Source organism: Ovis canadensis, chromosome 7 (genome assembly GCF_042477335.2).
Source record: "Ovis canadensis isolate MfBH-ARS-UI-01 breed Bighorn chromosome 7, ARS-UI_OviCan_v2, whole genome shotgun sequence".
NCBI classification, from domain to species: Eukaryota; Metazoa; Chordata; class Mammalia; order Artiodactyla; family Bovidae; genus Ovis; species Ovis canadensis.
This window is the reverse complement of record NC_091251.1, coordinates 94,328,498-94,351,029: the sequence shown is the minus strand read 5'-3', so window position 1 is coordinate 94,351,029 and position 22,532 is coordinate 94,328,498. Positions and strand designations below refer to the sequence as shown.

General features: G+C 46.6%; 1 protein-coding gene across 20 annotated transcripts in view; it reads right to left on the bottom strand.

Annotated features, from left to right (window-relative positions):
* Nucleotides 1-22,532, bottom strand: part of RGS6 (regulator of G protein signaling 6) — a 615,305-nt gene that overhangs the window by 97,756 nt on the left and 495,017 nt on the right. For all 20 annotated transcript variants that reach the window (XR_011258337.1, XR_011258336.1, XR_011258340.1 and 17 more), the window contains exons 4-6: nt 10,403-10,453; nt 6,647-6,753; nt 5,266-5,317 (exon numbers count right to left, since the gene is read on the bottom strand). Coding sequence is in view for 15 of the 20 variants with exons in the window: in XM_069596937.1 (XP_069453038.1) it covers nt 5,266-5,317; nt 6,647-6,753; nt 10,403-10,453 (210 nt within the window). In the remaining 5 variants the exon portion in view is untranslated. The remainder of the gene's footprint in view (nt 1-5,265; nt 5,318-6,646; nt 6,754-10,402; nt 10,454-22,532) is intronic.

The window sequence follows — 22,532 nt, the reverse complement described above, 5'->3', positions numbered from 1 at the left end:
TCTCTACTCAGTTCAGTTCAGTCACTCAGTTGTGTCTGACTCTGCAACTCCATGGACTGCAGCATGCCAGGCTTCCCTGTCCATCACCAACTCCTGAAGCTTGCTCAAACTCATGTCCATTGAGTCCATGATGCCATCCAACCATCTCATTCTCTGTCATCCCTTTCTCCCGCCTTCAATCTTTCCCAGCATCAGGGTCTTTTCCAATGAGTCAGTTCTTTGCATCAGGTAGACATACTAGTGGAGTTTCAGCTTCAGCATCAGTCCTGCCAACAAATATTCAGGGCTGATTTCCTTTAGGATTGACTGGTTTGATTTCCTTGCTGTCCAAGGGACTCTCAAGAGTCTTTTCCAACACCACAGTTCAAAAGCATCAGTTCTTCAGCTTCATCAATTCTTCAGCGTTCTAGCTTTGACTAGATGGACCTTTGTTATCAAAGTAATATCTCTGCTTTTTAATATAATGTCTAGGTTAGTCTCTACTAGTCTCTCTACTAGTGACATCATAATATACCTCAATCTCCTAAACTAAGGTACATACAAACCATTTATTTCTCTATTTCCCCCATACCTTCTAATTACTTTTTAGAACAATGGAATTTTAGCATTGGAAGTAACCTTGGCGACCATCAGGTACAGACCCCTCACTAATAGATGGAAAAATAGAGGCTCAGAGAGCTGAAGTGCTTTACTCATGGACTGGTTAGTGGTAGAGGTGGAATTAGAATTGGGGTCTAGTTTTCCACTATGACATTCACTGCTCCGTGTACTCATTCACTGACTCATTCATTCTCCCATTTAAAAATCTGAGTGCCTCAATGTATATATGTGGAATCTAGAAAAATGGTATGGATGAACCCATTTTCAGGGTGGGTAAAGAGACACAAATGCATAGAATGGGCCAGAAAGAAAATAGGGAGGAAAGGGAGGATGGCATGAGTTGAGCGAGTAGCACTGACATGTGTAAGTGACAGCTACTGGGAGGCTGTTACATAGCACAGGGAGCTGAACCTGGCGCTCTGCGATGACCTAGAGGGGTAGGATGGTGGGAGGTGGGAGGGAGGCCCAAGAGGGAAAGGGCACACGTATACATACAGCTGATTCACTTCACTGTACAGCAGAAACTAACACAATATTGTCAAGCAATTATACTCCAATTAAAATAAATGTGAGTGCCTCTTCTCTGGTGGCTCAGACAGTAAAGAATCCGCCTGCAATGCAGGAAACACAGGTTTGATCCCTGGGTTGGAAAGATCCCCTGGAGAAGGAAACGGCAACCCACTCCAGTATTCTTGCCTGGAGAATTCCATGGATCGAGCCTGGCAGGCTACGGTCCATAGGGTCGCAAAGAGTCAGACACGACTGAGCGACTAACAGTTTCACTTATGTGCCAAGCAGTATTTTAGGTCCCAGGGAAATTACCACACTAGCAGCTACCACGTACATGGAGCTTGTTGAATGTCAGGCAGTGGTCTAGGGACTTCCCAAATGTCCACTTACTTAATCCTCATAATAACCTATGAGGCAAGTTCTGCTATTAGCCTCCTTACATAGGTGAGGGAATTTTTCAGGTTATTCCCCATTTTCGGAGACCCACAGTGGCTCTGGGAAGCTGCTGAACCTATTCTAAATGTCTCTCCTCAACTACGAGGACCTTTTCATAAACTTGTCCATCCAAAATTATTCCACCTTTGTTATCATGCTTCAGCAACATAAAATCTTTTGAGTAGTTGGATCAAATTCTTTAGCATCCTCTTCTTGCTTGCACATCCTCTTCTTGCTTGCTCTCTCTCAGCCTGAGATGCTTGGAGGGCAAGCCTGTTACTCAAATCTGTGACAGAGCAATTGACACAAAGTAGATGTAGAAAGAAGGGAAGTTTCTGGTTCTTCCTCAATCCAAGCCACACCTATTCTGAATTCTTAGCTCCAGTGGCACATACTTTCTGGCAATAGGGCTGCCACAGAACAAATAAGATCAAACATCATCCTGGGAGTACTAATACCGACCCCCACTATGGTTTTTATTGACTCTTTATTATGTGCCATACATCAAAACTTGCACACATTTCTAATTAATGAAACAATTTAATCCTAACCAACAACCCAAGAAGTACTATTATTATTCTGCTTTTAAAAAGAGATTTCAGAGGCACAGAGAGGTTAAGTAACTTGCCAAGATCACACAGCTAGTGGAACCAGTCGACAACGGGCCCTTTGTGCTGACTTCTCTCTTGGTAAATACTGATTTTTCTGATTAACCAGGAAAAGGCAATGAGTATTTTGTATTCTGAACTTTAATTTCTCTATTTGATTTCCCAAAATGGAGGTACAGGAATTCGAAATAATTTTGCTTCAGTGAGAGAGCCTGATATAAATTATTATTTTTATTCTTGTTCTTACTTCACAACTAAAATTACAAAAATCTGTAGAGAAAGGGAAATGGGATGGCTGACAGTTGTAGGTTTATATTCAGGCAAATATTTGAATTTTACCTGGGCCCAGGTTTTCGGGTCCCACCATCCTCCCAACCCTCTCCATTGCCTGGAAAAATATTGGTTTTCACATTCACAAGGGTACACGGCTGCTGCATGGAACTGAGCTACAATTATTCAAATTCCGAGTTGGGCTTTTGTGGACAGTATTTCAGCCCCAGAAGCACTTATTTTATGAGCAGCCAAATGCTGCTCCCGTTTCAACCCGGAAACCTGGCTGGATCCGCTTATCACCTCATTTAGGGCACAGCACAGGTCCAGAGGGACCCGTGGAGATGCCTGCAGATAGCTGATGAGACAGTCACGGGGCCCTGCCTCCTGCATCAGGGCCATGCTCCAGACGTGGAAACAGAACCACTGTAGCCTTGTAGGGCAGAGGCTTGCCAGGATTCTATCCTCAGAACTATTTCCAGTTGCTGGTTTCCCCTCCCTCAGAAGTGTGATCCAGAGCGTGTAGCTTATTACAGGGTCTCAGGACAGGCTCCCTGGAGTACCACCCAGCTGCAGCTGGCTCTACCTTCCTATGAAAACCATCCCGCAAAGAATCCAAGAAGTTACAGGCCTCATTGCATGCTCCGGTCCCAAGGAGAGCAGCTGTGGGCTGCCCCAGCAGCTGAGTCAGTGAGGAGGGTGCTGTGTGGAGGGCAGACCATGAAAGGAGCATCTGAGTTCAAATTCTGCTGCCTCTACTGAGTGTCTGTTAATCACCTTTGATAAAGAACCAGTTGTTGTTCAGTTGCTTAGTCGTGTTCAGCTCTTTGCAACCCAATGGACTGCAGCATGCCGGGCTTTGCTATCCTTCCCTATATCTTGGAGTTTGCTCAAACTCATGTCCATTGAGTTGATGATGTCATCCAACCATCTCATCTTCTGTCTCCCCCTTCTCCTCTTGCCATCAACCTTTCACAGCATCAGGGTCTTTCCAATGAATCTGCTCTTCACATCAGGGGGGGAAAGTATTGGAGCTTCAGCTTCAGCATCAGTCCTTCCTAATGAACATTCAGGGTTGATTTCCTTTAGGATTGACTTCTTTGATCTCTTTGCAGTCCAAGGGACTCTCCAGAGGTCTTTTCCAACACCTCAATTCAAAAGCATCAATTCTTTTCTTTATGGTCCAACTCTCACATCCAGACATGACTACTGGAAAAACCATAGTTTTGACTGGACGGACCTTTGTCAGCAAAGTGATGTCTCTGCTTTTTAATACACTAGGTTTGTCATAGCTTTCCTTCCAAGGAGCAAGCACCTTCTAATTTCGTGGCTGCAGTCACCATCTGCAGTGATTTTGGAGCCCAAGAAAATAAAGTCTGTCACTGTTTTCATTGTTTCCCCATCTATTTGCCAGGAAGTGATGGGACTGAATGCTATAATCTTTTTTCTGTGAATGTTGAGTTTTAAGCCAGCCTTTTCACTTTCCTCTTTCACACTCAACAAGAGGCTCTTTAGTTTCTCTTAGCTTTCTGCCATTAGGGTGGTATCAGCTGCATATACGAGGTTATTAACATTTTCCCCAGCAATCTTGATTCTAGCTTGTGCTTTATCCAGCCTGGCATTTCTCATGGTGGTGGTTTAGTCAGGTCCGACTCTTGTGACCCCATAGACTGTATGTAGCCTACCAGGCTTCTGTGTCCATGGGATTTTCCAGGCAAGAATAGTGGAGTGGATTACCATTTCCTTCTCCAGGGGATCTTTCTGACCCAGGGATTGAACCCACATCTCCTGCACTACAGGCAGTTTCTTTACCAGCTGAGCTACCAGGAAAGCCCTGTACTCTACATGTAAGTTAAACAAGAAGGCTGACAATGCACAGCCTTGACATACTCCTTTCCCAATTTTGAACCAGTCTGTTGTTCATGTCCAGTTCTAACTGTTGCTTCTTGACTTGCATACAGGTTTCTCAGGAGATAGGTAAGGTGGTCTGGTACTCCCACCTCTTGAAGAATTTTCCACAGTTTGTTATGATCCACACAGTCAGAGAAGCAGAACCATCAGCAAATATTGACTGAGTGCCCACTATGGCTTAGGAACACACTATGCCCTGGATAATACACGTGAACGAGGTGGACCAGCCCTCCCCTCATGGGGCTGGCAACTGACTGGGCATCCAATCCGAGTACAGCGTGACAGATGCGAGGATGTGGCCTCTCTAGGCCTCAGCTGTATCTGAAGTACAGGGATAGTATAGCTTTAGAAGACTGACACATAGATACATTAAACAGTCTTCATGGAGAATACAGGGCAAGAGTCTAATAAACCCCTGCTTGGACAGAGGTAATTCCCTGATTACCCAGGGCCCAGCTTCACCCACTCTTTGTTTCCTCAGGTAGGGTAACTCATATACCCCTCCATGGCCTGTTACTTTTCCCCTCCAACTTCCAACCATCAAAAACACCAATGAATTATTAAAAAGTCTTAACAAGTCTGTGAGAAAGGAAATGGCCAGGGGGACGTGCCCCCTTGATCCAGCCCTGCCTGAAACCCTGTCCCAGGAAGTAGTGGTCAACGGCCACTGGCCCAGTTCTCCATGGCTCCACAGAATGAGCACGTTGGCCAGACCTGATAAAACTTTTCTTCCCCTCCCACCTTCCCTTCCAAGGGCTGCCTCTTTCAGTGGGCCCTGCCTTTCACCAGTATGTGGAACAGCACCTGTCAACTATACAAGAAAGGGCTAAGCAGGGCAAAGACCCTCCTCCCCGTGCACCACAGTCACCCACTCAGCAAAGATGTGCCTTCTGCATTCCCAGTAAGTGTGGGCCGTGGCTTCAGTGCTCACCATAGTCCGTGTTTTCAGGTTCCCAGCAATTTGAAGGCCAGAAGTATGGGGCCTGCAAAAGAGCACAGAAGTCAGGACTGAGGATGCCAACTCATGCCCTCCCCTGCCAGGGGCCCATGGGCAGCCCTCCCCTGGCCCACAGAGGATTCCTCCCTGACAGGCTCTGTCTGCACGTCCTTTGTGTTGACACTGCACCCTGACTCTTTCCTGTTCTTAGCATAGCTGAGGACAGTCAACATTTTGATCTAAGTGTTGAGAAATAAAATCTCAGGTCAGCCAAATAAATGCAAAAATGAGAAACCTAGTTTATAGGGCAAAAACTTCATATCCTGAAACAATAGAAGTCTAATGCAGGAGTCAGACAAGCACCATTTCCTGGGGCACAAGCTCCCAGTTCCTTTATTACTTTGCTATGGACTGAATGGTGCCCTCTTGAATTTCTATGATGAAGCCCTAACCTACCCACCATCCCCCCACCTCAGTGTGACTGTATGTGGAGTAAGGAAGTGATTAAGGTTAAATGAGATCACATGGGTGGGGCCCTGATCACACAGGATTAGTGTCCCTATAAGAGGAAACACCAGAGAGCTAAAACCCTCTGTCACTATGTGTCATTCTCTCTACAACGTTAGGACACAGTGAGAACCGATCATCTGAAAGTCAGGATGAAAGCTCTTCTCACAAACTGAACTCCACTTGAGGCTTAATCTTAGACTTCCAGCCTCAAGAGCTACAAGAAATACATTTCTGCTGTTTAAGCCACCCTGTCTATGGTATTGGTATTTTCTTATGGCAGCTGAGCAAACTCAGACATTCTTTGACCCTGTCTGAAGAACTCCATTCCAAAGCCTTTTGGTTTAGACCGTGACACAACCCCTTATGCTCTGCTCAAATTCACTGTATAGGATAGGATCTGAAAAAAGGAGAGGAAAATGTTTGGGAAGTGCTACTAGGTAGTGAATAGAAATTTCACACCAAGAAAGTATATGTAACATGATATAGCAGTAGGATTAAGGACTTTGCAATCCAGCTGACTTAGGTTCCAATCAAGGCTGTCCCCTGGATTGACTAAATGTCCCATTAATTCTCCAGGTACCTCAGTTTTTGCAACTGTAAAATGGGTGATCTTTATCCCCCCAAAGTTTGTTCTTTAGAATAAGTGAGATATGTGTAAAGCAACCAGTGAATGCTAAGTTCTCCATGAGGGCATTTTACTATTATGTGTGTGTGGGGGTGTGTGTGTGCAAAAATAGCACAGACAAGCTTTCTTTCCCAGAGTTGGTGGGAGGTAGGAGTTGTTTCCTTAAATACCATCAGTTTTTTTAGGTAGTTCTAATCTGAGATCAGATGATGAGAAGAAAAGGAGAAGCTGAAGGCCTACCTGGAAACGATAAAAGGTGCCATCATCTTTCATGGTAAGAACATGGTCTGAGATGGGAAAGACGTATCCCTGGGCAGCTATAAGGCTTCCCAAGTGTATTGCTTCAACTGAAGGGACAGGGAAGAAGAAAGAGAAGTTATTGCAAAACTGTCATAATGCAGGGGCTACTTAGACGAGGTGTAAGTGGGATGGGGTAGGGTGAGCAAAAAGGCAACTGGAAGTCAACTGTCATCACCCCCAGATCACAGCATGATTGGCTGATAATTTCTGACATGACTGCACTGGGCTGGGTGGAGATATCAATGGATGGGAAGGTGACACGTGTCTGAGACTCCTATGGATCCCAGCTCTGAGCGTCTGATATTGTTTAACCCCCCAAGACTTCCAGAAAAAAAGTCTAGCTTCCAGTTAGGATCATGAGCTCTGGTGTGGAAGTCTGTAAATAAGTGAAATGCTTCATGTAAAGTGCTTAGCAGTGTCTGGCGCATGGTAAATGCTGGCAGCCCTGATTCATATTTTTAGTTTCATTCTTTTTTTTTTTTTAATCACCACCAGCAATGAATATGCAGCCCATAGTCTTCAGACTCACATTGCATTTCCTGACATGAGAATCCCACCAGCAATGAGGAGGGTATTACTGTTCTCTTATGGATAAAGAGGAATTAGAGGAAGAGAAGGCAGAAGCATAGCGAGGCCAACCTAATACAAACATTGATATTTTTGCCACAACTTGTTTTGTTACTTTAGCACCAGCCATAAGTAGATTCACATAAATAGTTAAGAATCTATATTTACTCTGAGCAGAGCTAAGAAAAAAGAAATTTAGATGGTTCTATCAGACATGATGTGTGTGTGCTAAGTCATGTCCAACTCTTTGCAGCCCTATGGACTGTAGCCCATCAGCCTCCTCTGTCCATGGGATTCTCCAGGCAAGAATACTGGAGTGGGTTGTCATGTCCTCCTCCAGGGGATCTTCCCAACCCAGGGATTGAACCTGTATCTCTTATGTCTTCTGCATTGGCAGGTGGGTTCTTTACCACTAGCCACCTGGGAAGCCCACATGATAATCTTTTACAAGTCTAAAAGTATTCTTATCAATAAAAATTAATTTTTGACTGTAGCAATTATTGACATACTCAGGGAGTCTCTAGGAATTATTAATTTCATAAGTTCTGAAGCTTTTAAAGTGACTTGTATTGGCTTTATTTGCAAACTTTGGGGGAGTTTTAGCAAGTAATTAAACCTCTTCATTGTGATTCAGGCAATGTAATTTTCAGAGCTGGCTCTAGAAGGCTGCTCAGCGATAGTGCTACATTTTTCAAGAGGTTGTATATGATCCAGTCATTTTGCATATTGAGAGTCTGCTATTCTTCTTTGGAAGGAGTGCATACATTTATCACTGGTAGAATTGGGATGAATGGAATTGTATTTTACTTGCTTAGTGATAACGAGTTTGGTTCTGAAATCTATATGCTTCAAGAACCATGAGTCCAGCAGAAAAGGGAAATTTCATCACCTGCTCTTTCTTCGGAGAAGGAAGAACAAAACCCAGTAAGAAGGGGACTTTCATGTCACCAATCTGGAGCTAGAAGTCTCACTTCATTCTTCAAAAGGCTTGTGCTTAGAGACGCTGCAGATGGGAAGGAAGAAGGGAGGGAGGGTGGACTTTGGGAACCTGATTTCCCAGGGTCTTGGTTGGCCTCATTTCTGCTGGTGAATTGTCCTGACTACTGCTCAACGACTTCTCAGAAGCCCAGATGGTTCCAGACCTTGATATACTCCCAAGGGCATCAAAGTATAATAGACCGTGAGAGATAAGACCTGTAACATTCAGGACCTCTCACAGAAGCTTTGCTCATCAGAACCAGAGGATTCCTACAGCATGGTCTACCACTAGGTGGTTCAGGGCTCTCAGAATATACCATTGCTGCTGCTACTACTAACACTGAAGATAATGAAAAAATACCTGTCAGAAATGATAATTATTCCAGAAGGGCAAAGAAAACAGTATTCTTGGAAGAGAAAAAAAACCCCACCATGAAGAAGGGTGACTCTTCATCATGTAACTAAACTTGTAGAGACTTACAGTCTGGTTTTTCAGAAGCAGATAATCGGAAGTCCAGGCTGTATAAGGCAAACACTTAGGGCAGTCAATATGGGTTTTTCCCTTAAAAGGATTAGCATTTATAGTTTTCTCCTGTGGTTTAAGAACTTGAATAGAATTAAGAATTTCCACTCGACATGACAGTGGTCACTAGTCATGAGGGAGAGAAAGGCTAGTGCCAGTTCCATTCATGACCTGCTTTTCTGGCACTCAGATTTCTGGCAACTATGTTTAATTGAATTCTATGTAAATTATAAATTGGGCTTCCCTGGTGGCTCAAATGGTAAAGAATCTGCCTGCAATGCAGGAGACCTGGGTTTGATCCCTGGGTCAGGAAGATCCCCTGGAGAAGGGAATGGCCACCCACTCCAGGATGAATGCCTGGAGAATTCCAGGGACAGAGGAGCCTGGTGGGTTACAGTTCATGGTGTTGCAAAGAGTTGGACACAACTGAGTTACTAACACTTCCACTTCCACAGTCAATGGTCTATTTAGGGCTTCCCTTGTGGCTCAGTGGCAAAGAGTCTGCCTGCCATTGCAAGACACATGAGTTTGACTCTTGGCCCAGGAAGATCCCATGTGACAAGGAGCAACTAAGCCTATATACCACAACTTTTGAGCCTGTGCTATAGAGCCTGGGAGCTGCAACAAGAGAAGCCCCCACAATGAGAAGCCTGCACAACTAGAGAAAAAAAGCCCTCTTAGCAACAAAGACCACGCACAGCTCTCCACCACCCCAAAACTCACTAAATAAAAATAACTTTACAAATAGTCTATTAATATTAAGAGCATCAGATCAAAATACAGAAATGCTTGAGCTGTCATAGTGACCCCAGCAAGGAATCACAGTTGAAGCCAGACACCTAGAATGGGCACTTGAAAAAAATCTTTAAAAAGCAGAGCAACTGAAGGCCATTTAATTTGGGGCAAGTAGATCTAATCCCCAAGAACATCAGAATACATTACTGGATGTTTGTAAATATGAGTTTCAGGCATCAAGAATACTTAGTTAAGATGGGGAGTGTATAATAACTTCAGAAAAGTTTACTTACCTAGAATTTTTATTTTTTCCTGGAAACCCCCCCCCACCTCCATTTTCTAATTATGCTGTAAAAATAAATTGTATTGCTTATTTGCTGGTGGGAACACAGATTTGAAAACTGCTTTATTGGCCAGGGTTTGCTGTTGTTTTTCTGGTGAGGTTTTCCTAATTGCATTGCACAATTAAAGTTGAAAAAAATCACTCCTTCACTTCTTGCAGAAGCAGAGAACAGAAGGAGTCTTAGCAAATAATTAAACCTCTTAATTGTGGATCAGGCAATCTAATTTCAAGAGCTGGCTATAGAAGGCTGTTCCGTGACAGTGCTACAACTTATCTTTAATTGCTGTGGCTAACCAGAGTCCATGTTATTGTATTGGGCTCTTTGGCATTCTAAATGGTTGCTCATTTCCTCCAAGGGTAATTTAAATTTAAAGACAGAAACTCAGTGGAGGAAATAAATTAATTTTGTTTGTAAAGAGAGTGAGTCCACATCTTGGAATTCACTTGTATAAGCCCAGTTCTCAGGAGGGTAGGAGAAACTGGTTTGGAATTTGGGTATGGCTTGTTCACTAGTATCATGCAGGTAAAGTCGGGGTTGAGGGTCAAGTACCTGGGTCCTCGATGGAAAGGTTCTTCATAAGCCACTGTACAATGTCTGTACCTGCAACAGTAAAGCAATTTCAGTTGAAGACCTCATGGATGTTTAATTCTGTGGCAGAGGAAACATGGTTACCTGAGAGATCCCTAGGTCCAATTGGCACACCCTTGGAGAGCTAGGTAATACTTATATTTTTCCATCCTAACCAACTCTTTCCACCCATTAGGATGCTTCCATAGTCACAATCCCATTTTTTTCCTTAAAAAAATCCATGTCTGATGACTCAGGATGATCTTGTATCCACGTTCCTAGGGAGCTTTGGGAGGGGACTTCCTGGGAATACATATTTTGATGACAGGCTAGAAGACATTTTATCACTCCAGAACATTTCCTGAGGGAGGAGACTTCTTTTAGCTCCCTGTCCCCAGTGGACAAGGCCTGCCCAACAGAGATGACCATACAGGTTCCTGAAAAAAAAAAAAAAACCCTCTAATTTCTCCTGGGCTGGGCTTATCCTGAATGAATAAGCCCCTGTGTCTGTGGGAGAAACTTCTGTGTGTTCATCCAAACCTCTGTCCTCCATCCCCTGGGCAACAACTAGATTACACTTTCAGACCTTCCTGCAGTTGGGTGTGGACTGAGTTCTGACAAAAGAATGTGGGTGGAAATGCCATATGCCATTTCCAGACTCGCACCATAAAAACTCCTGTCTGTCCCTCCACATCCCACACCCTTTCACCCCCCTCTGCTGGATGAAGGGAGAGAGGGCAGAGCCACAATGTGGAAGGAGCCTGGGATCCTGAACAGACGTGAAGACTGATGCCCATCTGGGGCTCTGAACTGACTGAAAAATATACTTGTGATGTTGAAACCCAGGCATTTGAGAGTTCTCTGTTTTAGTATTTAGTATGACCTTAACTAATGTAAATCTTAAGAATCAGAAGGGACTTTTAAAACTTATCTACTCCAATCCTAGCCAAGCATCATCCACAATACCCTGGATAAGAGGTGTTCTAATTTCCATTAAAAACAAACAAACAAACAACAAAAAACCCAAGTGCCTGGAAACTCACAAATTCCTTCCTGGCAAGCCTGTCCCAGGTAAGTCATCTTCAATTTCTCTGAAGTTGGCCCTTCTCTGAATTCCTCTCTTCGGCCTTAGTTTTGCCCTCTGATGATAGAGAGAAGAACTCAGACCTCTCACTCTGTGAGACAGTCCTTCACTTATACGGACAGTACACTTAGTGTATTAGCAATGCTATCCTAGAGTTTCCCCTGCTCCAGGTGAAACATGCCTGGATTCCTCAGCTGTTTCTTCCCATGATATAATTTGGGGTTTCTCATCACTGAGGTCAATATTCTCTGAACATATTTGCTTTTGCTTGCCTCCCTTTAGCACCTAGGACCAGTGTTCTCAGGAAAGTGCAATTCGCGTGGGGGTGAAAGCAAAAGTGAAGTCTCTCAGTCGTGTCCCACTCTTTGTGACCCCATGGATGGCAGCCCACCAGGCTCCACTGTCCATGGGATTCTCCAGGCAAGAATACTGGGGTGGGTTGCTATTTCCTTCTCCAGGGGATGTTCCTGACCCAGGGATCAAACCTGGGTCTCCCATATTGCAGGCAGATTCTCAACCTTCTGAGACACAAGGAAAGCCCTCATGTGGAGGTAAAGGAGTCCAATTTTCTGGGAGGTTCTGAACTTCTGGACAATCTACCACTGTCATTCCCATACCTCTCTTTAAACCAGTGCAGATGTTCAAAGGTCTCTACTTTATCACCTCAGGATGAAATGTTAGATGGAAAACAATCTGAAAGGGGCAGTGTTTCCAGAGACCTGAGTCTTGTCATGGGTCTGAGTTGTGCAGTAGGGGAGAGGGCCTGCCATCAGCTCTCCTTGCACTGACTCCCAGCTGAAACACCGGAGAACCAGCAGAGGGGGTTGAACAAATAGCTCCCTTTTCCCAAAAGGAAAGTTGCTCAGAAATTTGACTGAGGGTGAGAAGTGAGATCAGTACAGGCCTGAGTACTAGACATTTTGTTGCTCTCTGGAAGGAGAAGGAGTCTTGCAGACAGACTGTCTGGTTCTTTGTGTACCACCCTATCCGCCCAGGACCAGCCTCCACTGACACAGCCCTGCAAGTCCCCCACATTTCAGCCTCAAAAGCAGGACTTCTAAGCATTGCCCCTCCTGGATGGCATCTATGAGCTAAACTTTGGATTGAAAACACTCCTATTCATTCATGTCCTTTGAGAGAAAGGGTGAGTATGTGTGTGTGTGTGTCCACTTCCTCCAAATTATACAAGTTCAACATTTGTCCTCGGAAATGAAGAACAAAGCAGAAATCAAATAAGAACTGTAATCCCAAGTTGGGGGTGGGGTGGGGGGAGACTCTAACCTGTTTTTCCCTCAAAAGAAAAATAGTCCTTTTTTTTTGTGGGTTGCCTAGAAACGGAGAGGTTTCCAGCATCAGCAACAGCTCTCCCCGGGGCAGGAGGATTATCTTTCTGCTGAGCTTGCTGAACCATTATTTATCACCTGCCAAGATTGATTACTCACCCTGGGACAATGACAGCCCTTCCTTTCCCCTGTTAATTACTGTCATCATTAATATCCATGTCACTAATTAGTATTCATTCACATTGAAACTCCTTCCTTGCTATCATATCCGCTCCCCACCCCCCACCCTACCCGGGCCTTCGGCACTATTGTCTGGGTTTCTGTCCTGCTTCGGCTTTCTGCACTCATGTCCGGCCTAATTGTCCACCAGGCTCCGGTTTGCATTCACAGAGCTCAAGAATCACATGTAACCACAATTTTGGTAAAGAAAGGAAAGCCACAAAAGCCCCTGGCCTTCTCCTCTGGCACTGCGGGGACCACAGACCTGGGTTTCTAGTCGCTGGTGCACCATCATGACCATCACCATTTCATTCGGGGAGCCGGGTGACCATCCTCAGGCCCCCATGGGGCCGAGCTGCTGCCCCTGGCTGTTGAGGGTACCACCTTCTGTCTGCAGCAGCACACACCCCACTGCCATCCTCAACACACGTGGGCCCTGCTTGGGGGACCTGAGCACACACAGTGATGCCCAGGACTGTGGACAACTTCATTCTCATGGGCATGGGTTATTGCTTCGCCAGGCTAATCCAGGAAGGGCCAGCCTCAGCCTTGTGGCAGATTCAGCCTCGGGAACAAGGAAGGGAAACCTGTCATAATATTATGTCCTTTATGATGGCTACAATTACTACACTGTAGAATCAAGTGAAAATAGTCCAAATCATTATCAGGGGAAAGCATTTTTAGTCTTCTTTTTTTCTCTTCCCTTTCTTCCTTCTTTTCCCCTTCTCCCAATCATTCTTCCCTTCTTATTCTAGTAAGAAATCAAGCAGATTATTTTTCTATTCTATCCAAAATTGATGGTTGCCTTTTGTTACTGCTACTAGATTCTGTTTCTTATCTTTGTCAAGCTGCAGTCCCAAGTGGAGCAGGTCTGGTGCACAGCCTCCCACTGCCCCAGGCCCGGCACTTTTGCTGCTCTTCAAGACTTCCCAGGTGGCTCACTGGTAAAGAATCCACCTGCCAATGCAGGAAAAGCGATAGATGCAGGAGACGCAGGTTCAATCCCTGGGTCAGGAAGATCCGCTGCAGGAGGAAATGGCAACCCACTCCAGTATTCTTGCCTGGAAGATCCCATGGACAGAGGAGCCTGGTGGGTAATAGTCCATGGAGCACAAAGAATGGGACCAAGCATGCACACAAGGAAAGGGCAGAGGAATGAAGATAGGACTTGCAAATCTGTCTACTTCCTGAGGAGTAGAGAGCAGGAGGCTTGTCATGGGCCTCTGATCAGTGGCTCCCTGGCCATCTGGCTGGGCCTGAGTCTCAGAGTGGCCTTCTGTAGACTCTAATGGGGCTGGACTAAGGGTGACCCCCTCCTCCCTGCCATTTGTTTACTTACTTACTTGGGTAGAGTGAGACTCAGTGACCTCCTCCCAAATCATATTAAGTCTAGATCAATATAAACTGGATTTGAGTAAGCTAGTAAGACCTTCCAAGATTTTAGAGAGCTCTCTTTCTGGTGTGGGGGAGACCCTTATTATAAAAGCATTCTGTTCTGGGCTCAGCTTCAGGTGTTTTAAGCTCCCTGAAAGAACAAGGGATACCTTGAACTTCTTTTGAAAAAAGTCAGAACCCAAGCAGATCCTACGATGACACACTTCTTTCATTTCCCCCAAAGTTTTGTATCAATCTGAACCCAAATTAGACTATGCAAGCTTGACAAAAGACTGGTTCCAGTTACCTGCAAATTTCAAGTTCCCTGCAACTTGGTAGCTTGTATATCATGGTTCTGGTAACTGAAGCAATTAACAACTTACTCATCAGTCCTGCCCACTGGGGAAAGACACTTCCATTTGAGTAAACTATTTTTTTCTGGAGCCCAACTGAGGATAAGATGGTAGTCCTTAGGCAAGGGTATGACTCCATCCTCCATTGGATTTTCACGAAACTGCCAAGGTCTCAGTTGCTTCTCTGAGTGCAGAATGCAGCTTTATGCCATCTCATCACGCAAGCAGGTGCTATGTGCAGGCCAGTGTCCACCCAGAAGGATGACAATCCCCAGTGCCCACTGTACTAGGCCAGCACTAGACACTTAACCCTGTTGTCATATGTCATCTTGACAATATGTAAAATATAGTAACTCACATCCATTTTAGAGATTAGACCCAGAGAGGCCCCAGGTCACATGTTAGTACTTAATACAGCCCAGTTTATAACCCAGAATATCTCATGTCTAATATTATTTCCACTACACTGTTCTGCTCCTCTTATCTCTGAATAACTTTCCCAGTAGTACACAGAACAACTGGAAAAGTTATCTTCTGTACTCAACTGCCTTCCTGAAGCTGAGACACTAGTTTAGCCATAATAATAATTACTGCTTTAGCTATTAAGCTAATAATTTATTGAGTAATTTCTCTATTTGAAGTTTTAGAATGATTCTACTATAATACCGCATGCACGCTAAGTCGCTTTAGTCATGTCCGACTCTTTGCAACTCTTTGGACTGTAAGCCCACCAAGCTCCTCTGTCCAGGGGATTCTCCAGGCAAGAATACTGGAGTGGGTTGCCATGCCCTCCTCCAGGGGATCTTCTTGACCCAGAGATCAAACCTGTCTCTCTTATGTCTCCTGCATTGGCAGGCGGGTTCTTTTACCACCAGCGCCATAATAATTTCATGATGTAAACAGATTATTATCTCCATTTTGCAGATGAATTGAAGGACACTCTATAAGTAGAGAAGCTTTTACAGTTTTAGGCTGTTCTTTTATGATTTGGTTAAAAAACAATAAAATATAACAGTTAGCTATCAGGGAAAGCTTAAGAGGAAACATTCAACTGGGCTTTGCTGGGTGGATGAAGTGAATAGCTGCCAGTAGGAGAGCAGGAAACGCAGGTAGAAGGGCTAGTGTGGTGAAGCCTAGTGGCATTTTTGAGGGGTACTGTTTGATCAATGGGTTTGATTTTTCCAAGGAAAGTGGTGTCACATTTAACAGATATACACTTGCTTCCCAAGCATATGAAGCAATAAAGCACATTGCTTATAAAGTCGGGCAGACTTGAGTTCCACTCATGGTACATCATTTCCAAACTGTATGACCCTGGGCAGGTGCCTTAACCACCACCCACTCCAATCTCCATACTCATAGGTTAACTGGGGGAAATTCTGCCTGCTTCCAGGATAAAACAAGAGAAACCCTCACCAAAATCCTGACCTGTGGTTTTGCTGAAATTTCTTATTGGGTCACCTACCTGCTCTGTGCCCTCATTTTTTTTCTCGTATGAAAATGAGGACGATAATAATAAGGACCTGATGTTTAGGCTCTGGGGTTAAAGGAGACGCTGTATGCGCAAGGCCGGCACAGTGCCTGGGATGTAATAAGCATAACACGCGTGAGCTATGGAGGCAGTCTGTGTTTCATATTCACATTGGAGCCAAGTCATTGGCATGGCTCAGAGAGGCAGCAACCACTTGAACCGCTTGTTTTCTGCCTGTGTTTTCATTTCAGGCCTCAGAGAATCTCAAAGGTCTTCGGATACTTTGTAGGAAGGGTTTTCTTGGTGGACAGAAGGGGAGGGAGTTGCAGAAGGCAAGCTTTACGAGGCGGTGGGGCCTCGTGGAGCTGGGGGCGGGGGACCCGCTCCGGCAGCTTTTGTAGCCTTGCTCCTCAGAGGACACGTTCTGGGTCAGGGAGGACCTTCTCTAGGAGCACTCGTCTCAGTTTGGAACTAGACATCCACGATGTGATGACTTGGTCAGTGTCTGCTTCCCCCCCACCCCCGTATCTGCTTCCTGGGACCACCTAACAAAGCACCACAAACAGAGTAGCTTCAACCACAGAAGGGTATCGCCTCTCAGTTCTGGAGACGGGAAGTCCCGGACGCAGATGCGGACAGAGCTGGTTCAGCTGAGGGCTGTGGGGAGAAGCTGTTTCAGTCTCTCCCTCCTGGAGGTTTGCTGGCAGTCTTTGGTGTGTCTGTCTTGTGGAAGCATCACCCCCACCTCTGCCTTCATCTTCACATGGCCCCTTCCTGTGTGCGTTTCCCTGTGTCCACTTTCTCCTCCTTCTAAGGACATAGTGGATGAGGGCCCACCTAAGCTAGTTCACCTTAACTAATTACACATCAACAACCTTGTGTCCAAATCAGGTCACATCCTAAGGGCTCGGAGGTTAGAACCACGACATAGAAATTTTGGGGGTGACACAATTCAACCCATAACAGTCATTCTGAGTGACCAGGACTCTTATATTTTTTCATCTCCGGCACCAAGCAAAAACCTGTCATGAAGCTGGTTTAATTAATGCTTATTGATCAATAGCTACATTCAAATGGGCATCATGTAATACGTAGCCATTCATATTGCACATATTCATTACATTAAAAAAATTTTTTTATCAGTTTTTTGTGACACATGAAAACTTCATCACAGGCCAGCACCAGTTGTGGTATTAGGCATTTTGCAACTACTGCTTTAGAAGAAAGTTTAAGGTTCTTCATCCATTGACATTTGCTTTCAAAAATCACCTTTCTTCCTGTAAAAGGAAGTCTCAACAAACACTTTAAAAAACATTAGGTAAATAGATAAACAACCAGGACTGGCTGCCTAGCACAGGGAACTATATTCAGCATCTTGGAATAAACTATAATTGTTGTTCAGTCGTTAAACCCTGTCCCCCTCTTTGTGACCCCCATGGACTGCAGCACACTGGACTTCCCTGTCCTTCACTATCTCCCAGGTTTGCTCAAACTCACATCCATTGAGTCTGTGATGCCATCCAACCATTTCATCCTCTGTTACCCCCTTCTCCTTCTGCCCTCAATCTTTCCCAGCATCAAGGTCTTTTCCAATGAGTCGGAAAAGGACCAAAGAAGAACATAGATACCTATTCATATACATATATGTATAACCGAATCACTTTGCTGTATACCTGAAATTAACACAACATTGTAAATCAACGATGCTTCAATTTAAAAACCCAAAACATTAGGCAGTAATCTGAACTGCCCCCATCTCCTCATTCAACCCTGGCTGTCGCTTAAAGAGGGCAACCAGTAGAAGGAAAGGTGGTCTTCAGTGCTCTTCTCAGGTTGAAAGACCGCCTCCTCCCTCCTCTCTCCTGGCCCTGCGCTGACTCCCCTGGCTCTCTGGCTGCGGAGTTCACACTGCCTGCGATCGGCTTCGAATCGGCGCTGATTCTCCCTTCTTAACAGGAGGCTTTTGTGTCAGTCTGACTTGAACAGTTTGGAGCAATGAAATCCAGACACACAGACCGATGATTTTGAACCGGCGATACCCAAGCATCACTGCCTTCTTCAGCCCTAAACGAGGGCGGGCCGGGCCCACCTCCCTGGGGTCTTCTTTCCAGGCCAGGCACATAGGCCTGCTCCCCTCCATGGGCACGTGGCAACTGCGCCCCACAGCGACCCACAGTGGGAAAGACAGCCAGCCACGGGGAACCCCCTGGTGGGCTTTCTCCTGCCTGCCCCCTCCCCCCGCCTCAGACCGCGCTTCCCCGAGTGCTTCCCATGCATTATGAAAAATAATAGGGGGCAGGAGACCGGGCGAGGTTATTACCAACTCATAAATCAACCGGGAAGCTCGGAGGGTTGTGGTGAGGTGTCTGAGCCGGGCTCCCCCCGGTTTGTTATCTCACCCGGGGCCCCCACCATTGATTCATAACCTCATAACCCTCCGCGTCCGAATCCCAAGTCTTCTATCTAATTGTCACCCGCCGAGTACATGATTTGCAAGAGGATGCGGGCGGCGGCAGAAGCGGGGGTGGAGGAGAGATTAGTTTTGTCAATCAAAAGCGTCCAGGGCGAGGAGGTGCACACCCGGGATTTAGCTCAACGATCAGCTTATTAAAGGGGAGGCTGGCTATGCTACACAGATGCATTTTGCACAGGGAGATGGAGGATCTCGGCCTCTGTGGGGGGGCGGGTAGACCCTGCTCCCTGAGGGTGGCTGCCGCCCAGGCCCTCCTTCCGCCCCATCCGAAGGCAGCAATGAAAAACAGACAAGCAGATTTGCAGCTTTGCGGGAGAAGTGAGCTCATGCCAGGTGTCCACTAGCCACACTGGAGAGAACGTGACAAACGTTCTGAGGACTGTGGCTCCTTTCCAGGAGGGCTGGAGGGGTCCCAGGGCTGGACGGTGTCAGGGCAGGTGCTGTCTACTGGTCACCTCATCTGTGCACCTTTGAACCTGAAATGTGGTCTGAGAATGTTGAAATTAATCTGAGAGGCTAAGGCTTTCTGGAAGGGAGCAGGAGAAGCAGTCTTTGTGATGCCCAGGTGTGCAGGCTGCAATCACTTTACCTGGAATCTGATCCGTCTGACTGTACTGTTTGGGAATAATGCCGACATGCTTCCACAGCACTGATCTAAGGCTTACGTCTGCAAAGTGCTGCTGGACACCTGCCACCACCTTGGGAAGGGCAAGGAGTGCTCAGCAGGGAGTGTGAGCAGACCAGGTTTCAGGCGGAGTCTGGGACACGCAGGTGCCTGGGCAAAGACTGAATCCATGTTGCACTCATTTTAGCTCCAGGGCCCTGGAGCTCGCGCTTCCTGGAACACTGTTGGTTTTTGTCATCAGACAGACCTGGGTTCATATCCTGACTCTGCCCCTTCTAGCTGATCACCTTGGATGAGTTATTCAACCACCTTGAGACCCAGTTTACCCACTTGCAAAATGGGTCCATCACAGAATCTACCCCAGACTGTGTTATGAGTATTTAAATGGAGGTGGGCACCCCGATCCACGGGTAGTTCTGGTTCCTTTCTGCTTACAGCTGATGCACACTTCCATCTGCCCTGAGTGGAGTCTGGCCTGGAGCGCATCTCCTGGGCAGCGAGCCTTAGGTGGAATCAAGCCTTCCTCCTGGCTCCTCCCCTAGCCTGTGTTGCAGGCCTAGACTAGACAGTTCAGAGCTGGCTCTAGCTTCCATCTTTCAAGCTTCTCTGTGTCATTCAGATGAATGAGTCCATCCTTTTAAAAACTGGTCTGGGACCTTCTCCATCAGTAGAAGATCTACTCCCAGTTCAATTTGCAGTTCCTGAGGTAAAACAGAACCCCAAGGGACCCCAACATCTCTCCTCCATCCCAGCTACAGCCAAGCCCTTATCCTGGCATCTACCACCAGGGTGGGCCATGAATCCGAATCCTGTGTCTGAATCTGGGTTCCCCCTCCCAGCAGCTCTGCAACCTTGGGGATGTGCTGTACTCTTTCTAGGCTTCAGTTTCTCTAGGATATGATATGAGAGGGAGGCATGGGATAATTCCTGTAAAAGCTTCAACCTTGTGTCCTTCAGCACAGAGGAAATGATCAGCATGGGCTGACTTCATCATCATCATCATTATTGCTATTCCTACCGATTGGACCACTCTCGTTCCTTTACCTGCAGTGACTAATAAGATGGCTCTGTTCTTAAATAAAAAAGTGCACATGTGGGCTACAAGGGCTGGACTAGAGTGTTGGTGGGGAGTGTTCATAGGCCACAGACACAGTATGTAATTATAGCCCACCCAGTTTCAGGAGACAATTCACAGAGAAGGAGGTGCTTAGCATCAGTGAGAAACAGAAAAGATTAAGGAGGAGAGTACTGGATGTAGAGCCAAGAACAAAGCCATCCGAAGCAATCACACCAAGAGTACCATGTGACAGCTCGCATTTATATGCAGGCTTGAACAGCAAGTCTCTGTGAAAGGGAACAGAGTCTCGAAGGGCAAAAGTCACAGCATGCTTGGGCATCACTTACATGCGAAGCACTGAGCCAGTCACCAGGGGCTGAGAGTCACGCGTGAATCACAAAAGAACCGGGCTTAAAGAGCTGCAGGGAGATGATGTCAGAACTGCCGGGGAATGAGCTCATGCTTTCCTGACATCGGGATGCTGGTCTTTCCCCCTGATCCCTCCCTCAACCTGGGCCACTGTCAGCGGTGCCCTGATCCCTACCTGCAGTTGACCTCAGGAAGTGATGTGCTTTTGGGTCAGCCTGCATCCCTCACACCTCTGCTGCTGGTCACCATCCCGGATCGCTGCTCAGCTGCCTTCAGCAAGGTGCCCCAAACCCAGAGGGACTCACGTGCAGGACACCACCACTGTTTCTGCTCCCCGTCATCTTTTAGGGAAGGGTGTCACCTTGGGCTTCTCTGGGTTCCACTACCATCTTACCTTCAAGGACTACTCCCCCTTGACTTTCCCCTGAAGCACAGCCTTGAGTGCTTGGGGCTGAGAGCGGGGCTGTCTGGGGCGGGGGCGGTGGGTGTTGATGACCATGAAACCGAAGCAGTGGCAGGAGTAACAGGAGCTGGGCAGAAGCCTGTGTGTCCCGACCCTGCTGAGGGCTGGCGAGGGCCCTGGGTAACAAGTCGTCAGCAAGAAACGGGAGCACAAGTCATGGGGAAGCTGGTGGCGGTCAAGCCACACTGCCCACCTTTCCTGCCCCGGTCTTTCCTCCTGAAACCCCTAACTCCTTTTCTGCTTTGGGCATTTAGGTAAGAAAAAGGTGAGATAATGAGGGGCCTGGAAGCTGCGAAGACTGGGAGGCGGGTGAGGTGACATTTACATGGAGGCCTGAGAGCAGGAAGATGATGCATCTGGATGAAGAGCAGTGAGGTGGGAACAAGCAGAAGAAAGTGCAGGCAACCGGAGGTGTGATGGGAGATGGAGGGGCTGCACCCCCTCGAAGTCTCTGGAAGGCTGGAGCAGGGGAGGGGTCTGTGCGTTTTTAAAGGCTGCTTTGGCTGCTGTGTGGAGAAGGGATTGCAGAGGGGCAGGATAAGCAGGAGACCAGCCAGCAGCCATTTTTCATGGTTTTCAGAAGAAATCTAATGCAGGCTGGGCTCCCTGGTGTCAATGAGATGGACAGGAGCAAAATGGGGCCTGGGTCTGTTTCAGAAGCAGGGCTCCTGGTCCCCTTTGGATGCATGGGACCCGGAGTATGAAAACAAGAGGAGTCAGGCTTGACTTCTGGTTTCTAGCTTGACTAACTGGATGCAGGTGGAGCTTAGCCTACCTGAGATGAGGAAGCAGGTTGGGAAGGAAGCCTGGGTTCATTATGTTCATTATGTTTTGTCTGAATCAGATTATACAGCAGCCATCCAAGTGGTGATGTTGATGCCAATGGACATAGGAGGCTGAGTTTTCAGGGACAGAGCAGGCCTGGGATTGTATTTGGGTGTCACTGGTGGGTAGAATGTACCTCAAGGAGGGAGGCTGGGAGAGATCACCGGAGGAGAACATGTAGACAGAGAAGAGAAGGCTTTAGAACCAAACCCTGGGCCTGGCAGTGGCATGGCTGGCTGGGAACCCAAGCCTGCCCATCCTCGCTCTGGAATGCCTTCTGTTACCCTGAGCGCTCGGGCTTCTCTATTATGTGACTTATCCAGTGATGCATCCTCTTCCTCAGGAGATGGGAGATGAGAGGATAAATGAGCTCCAACTCTCCGCCAGCTCCTCCTGGAACCCGTCCTTCCAGCCACCTCCCTTTCTGGCTCACATCATGATTCAGGGAAAAATCAACACTCCCCAATACGCCCAGCTCCTGACTGCTCTGCCCAGCACCCAAGCCAGAGCGGCAGC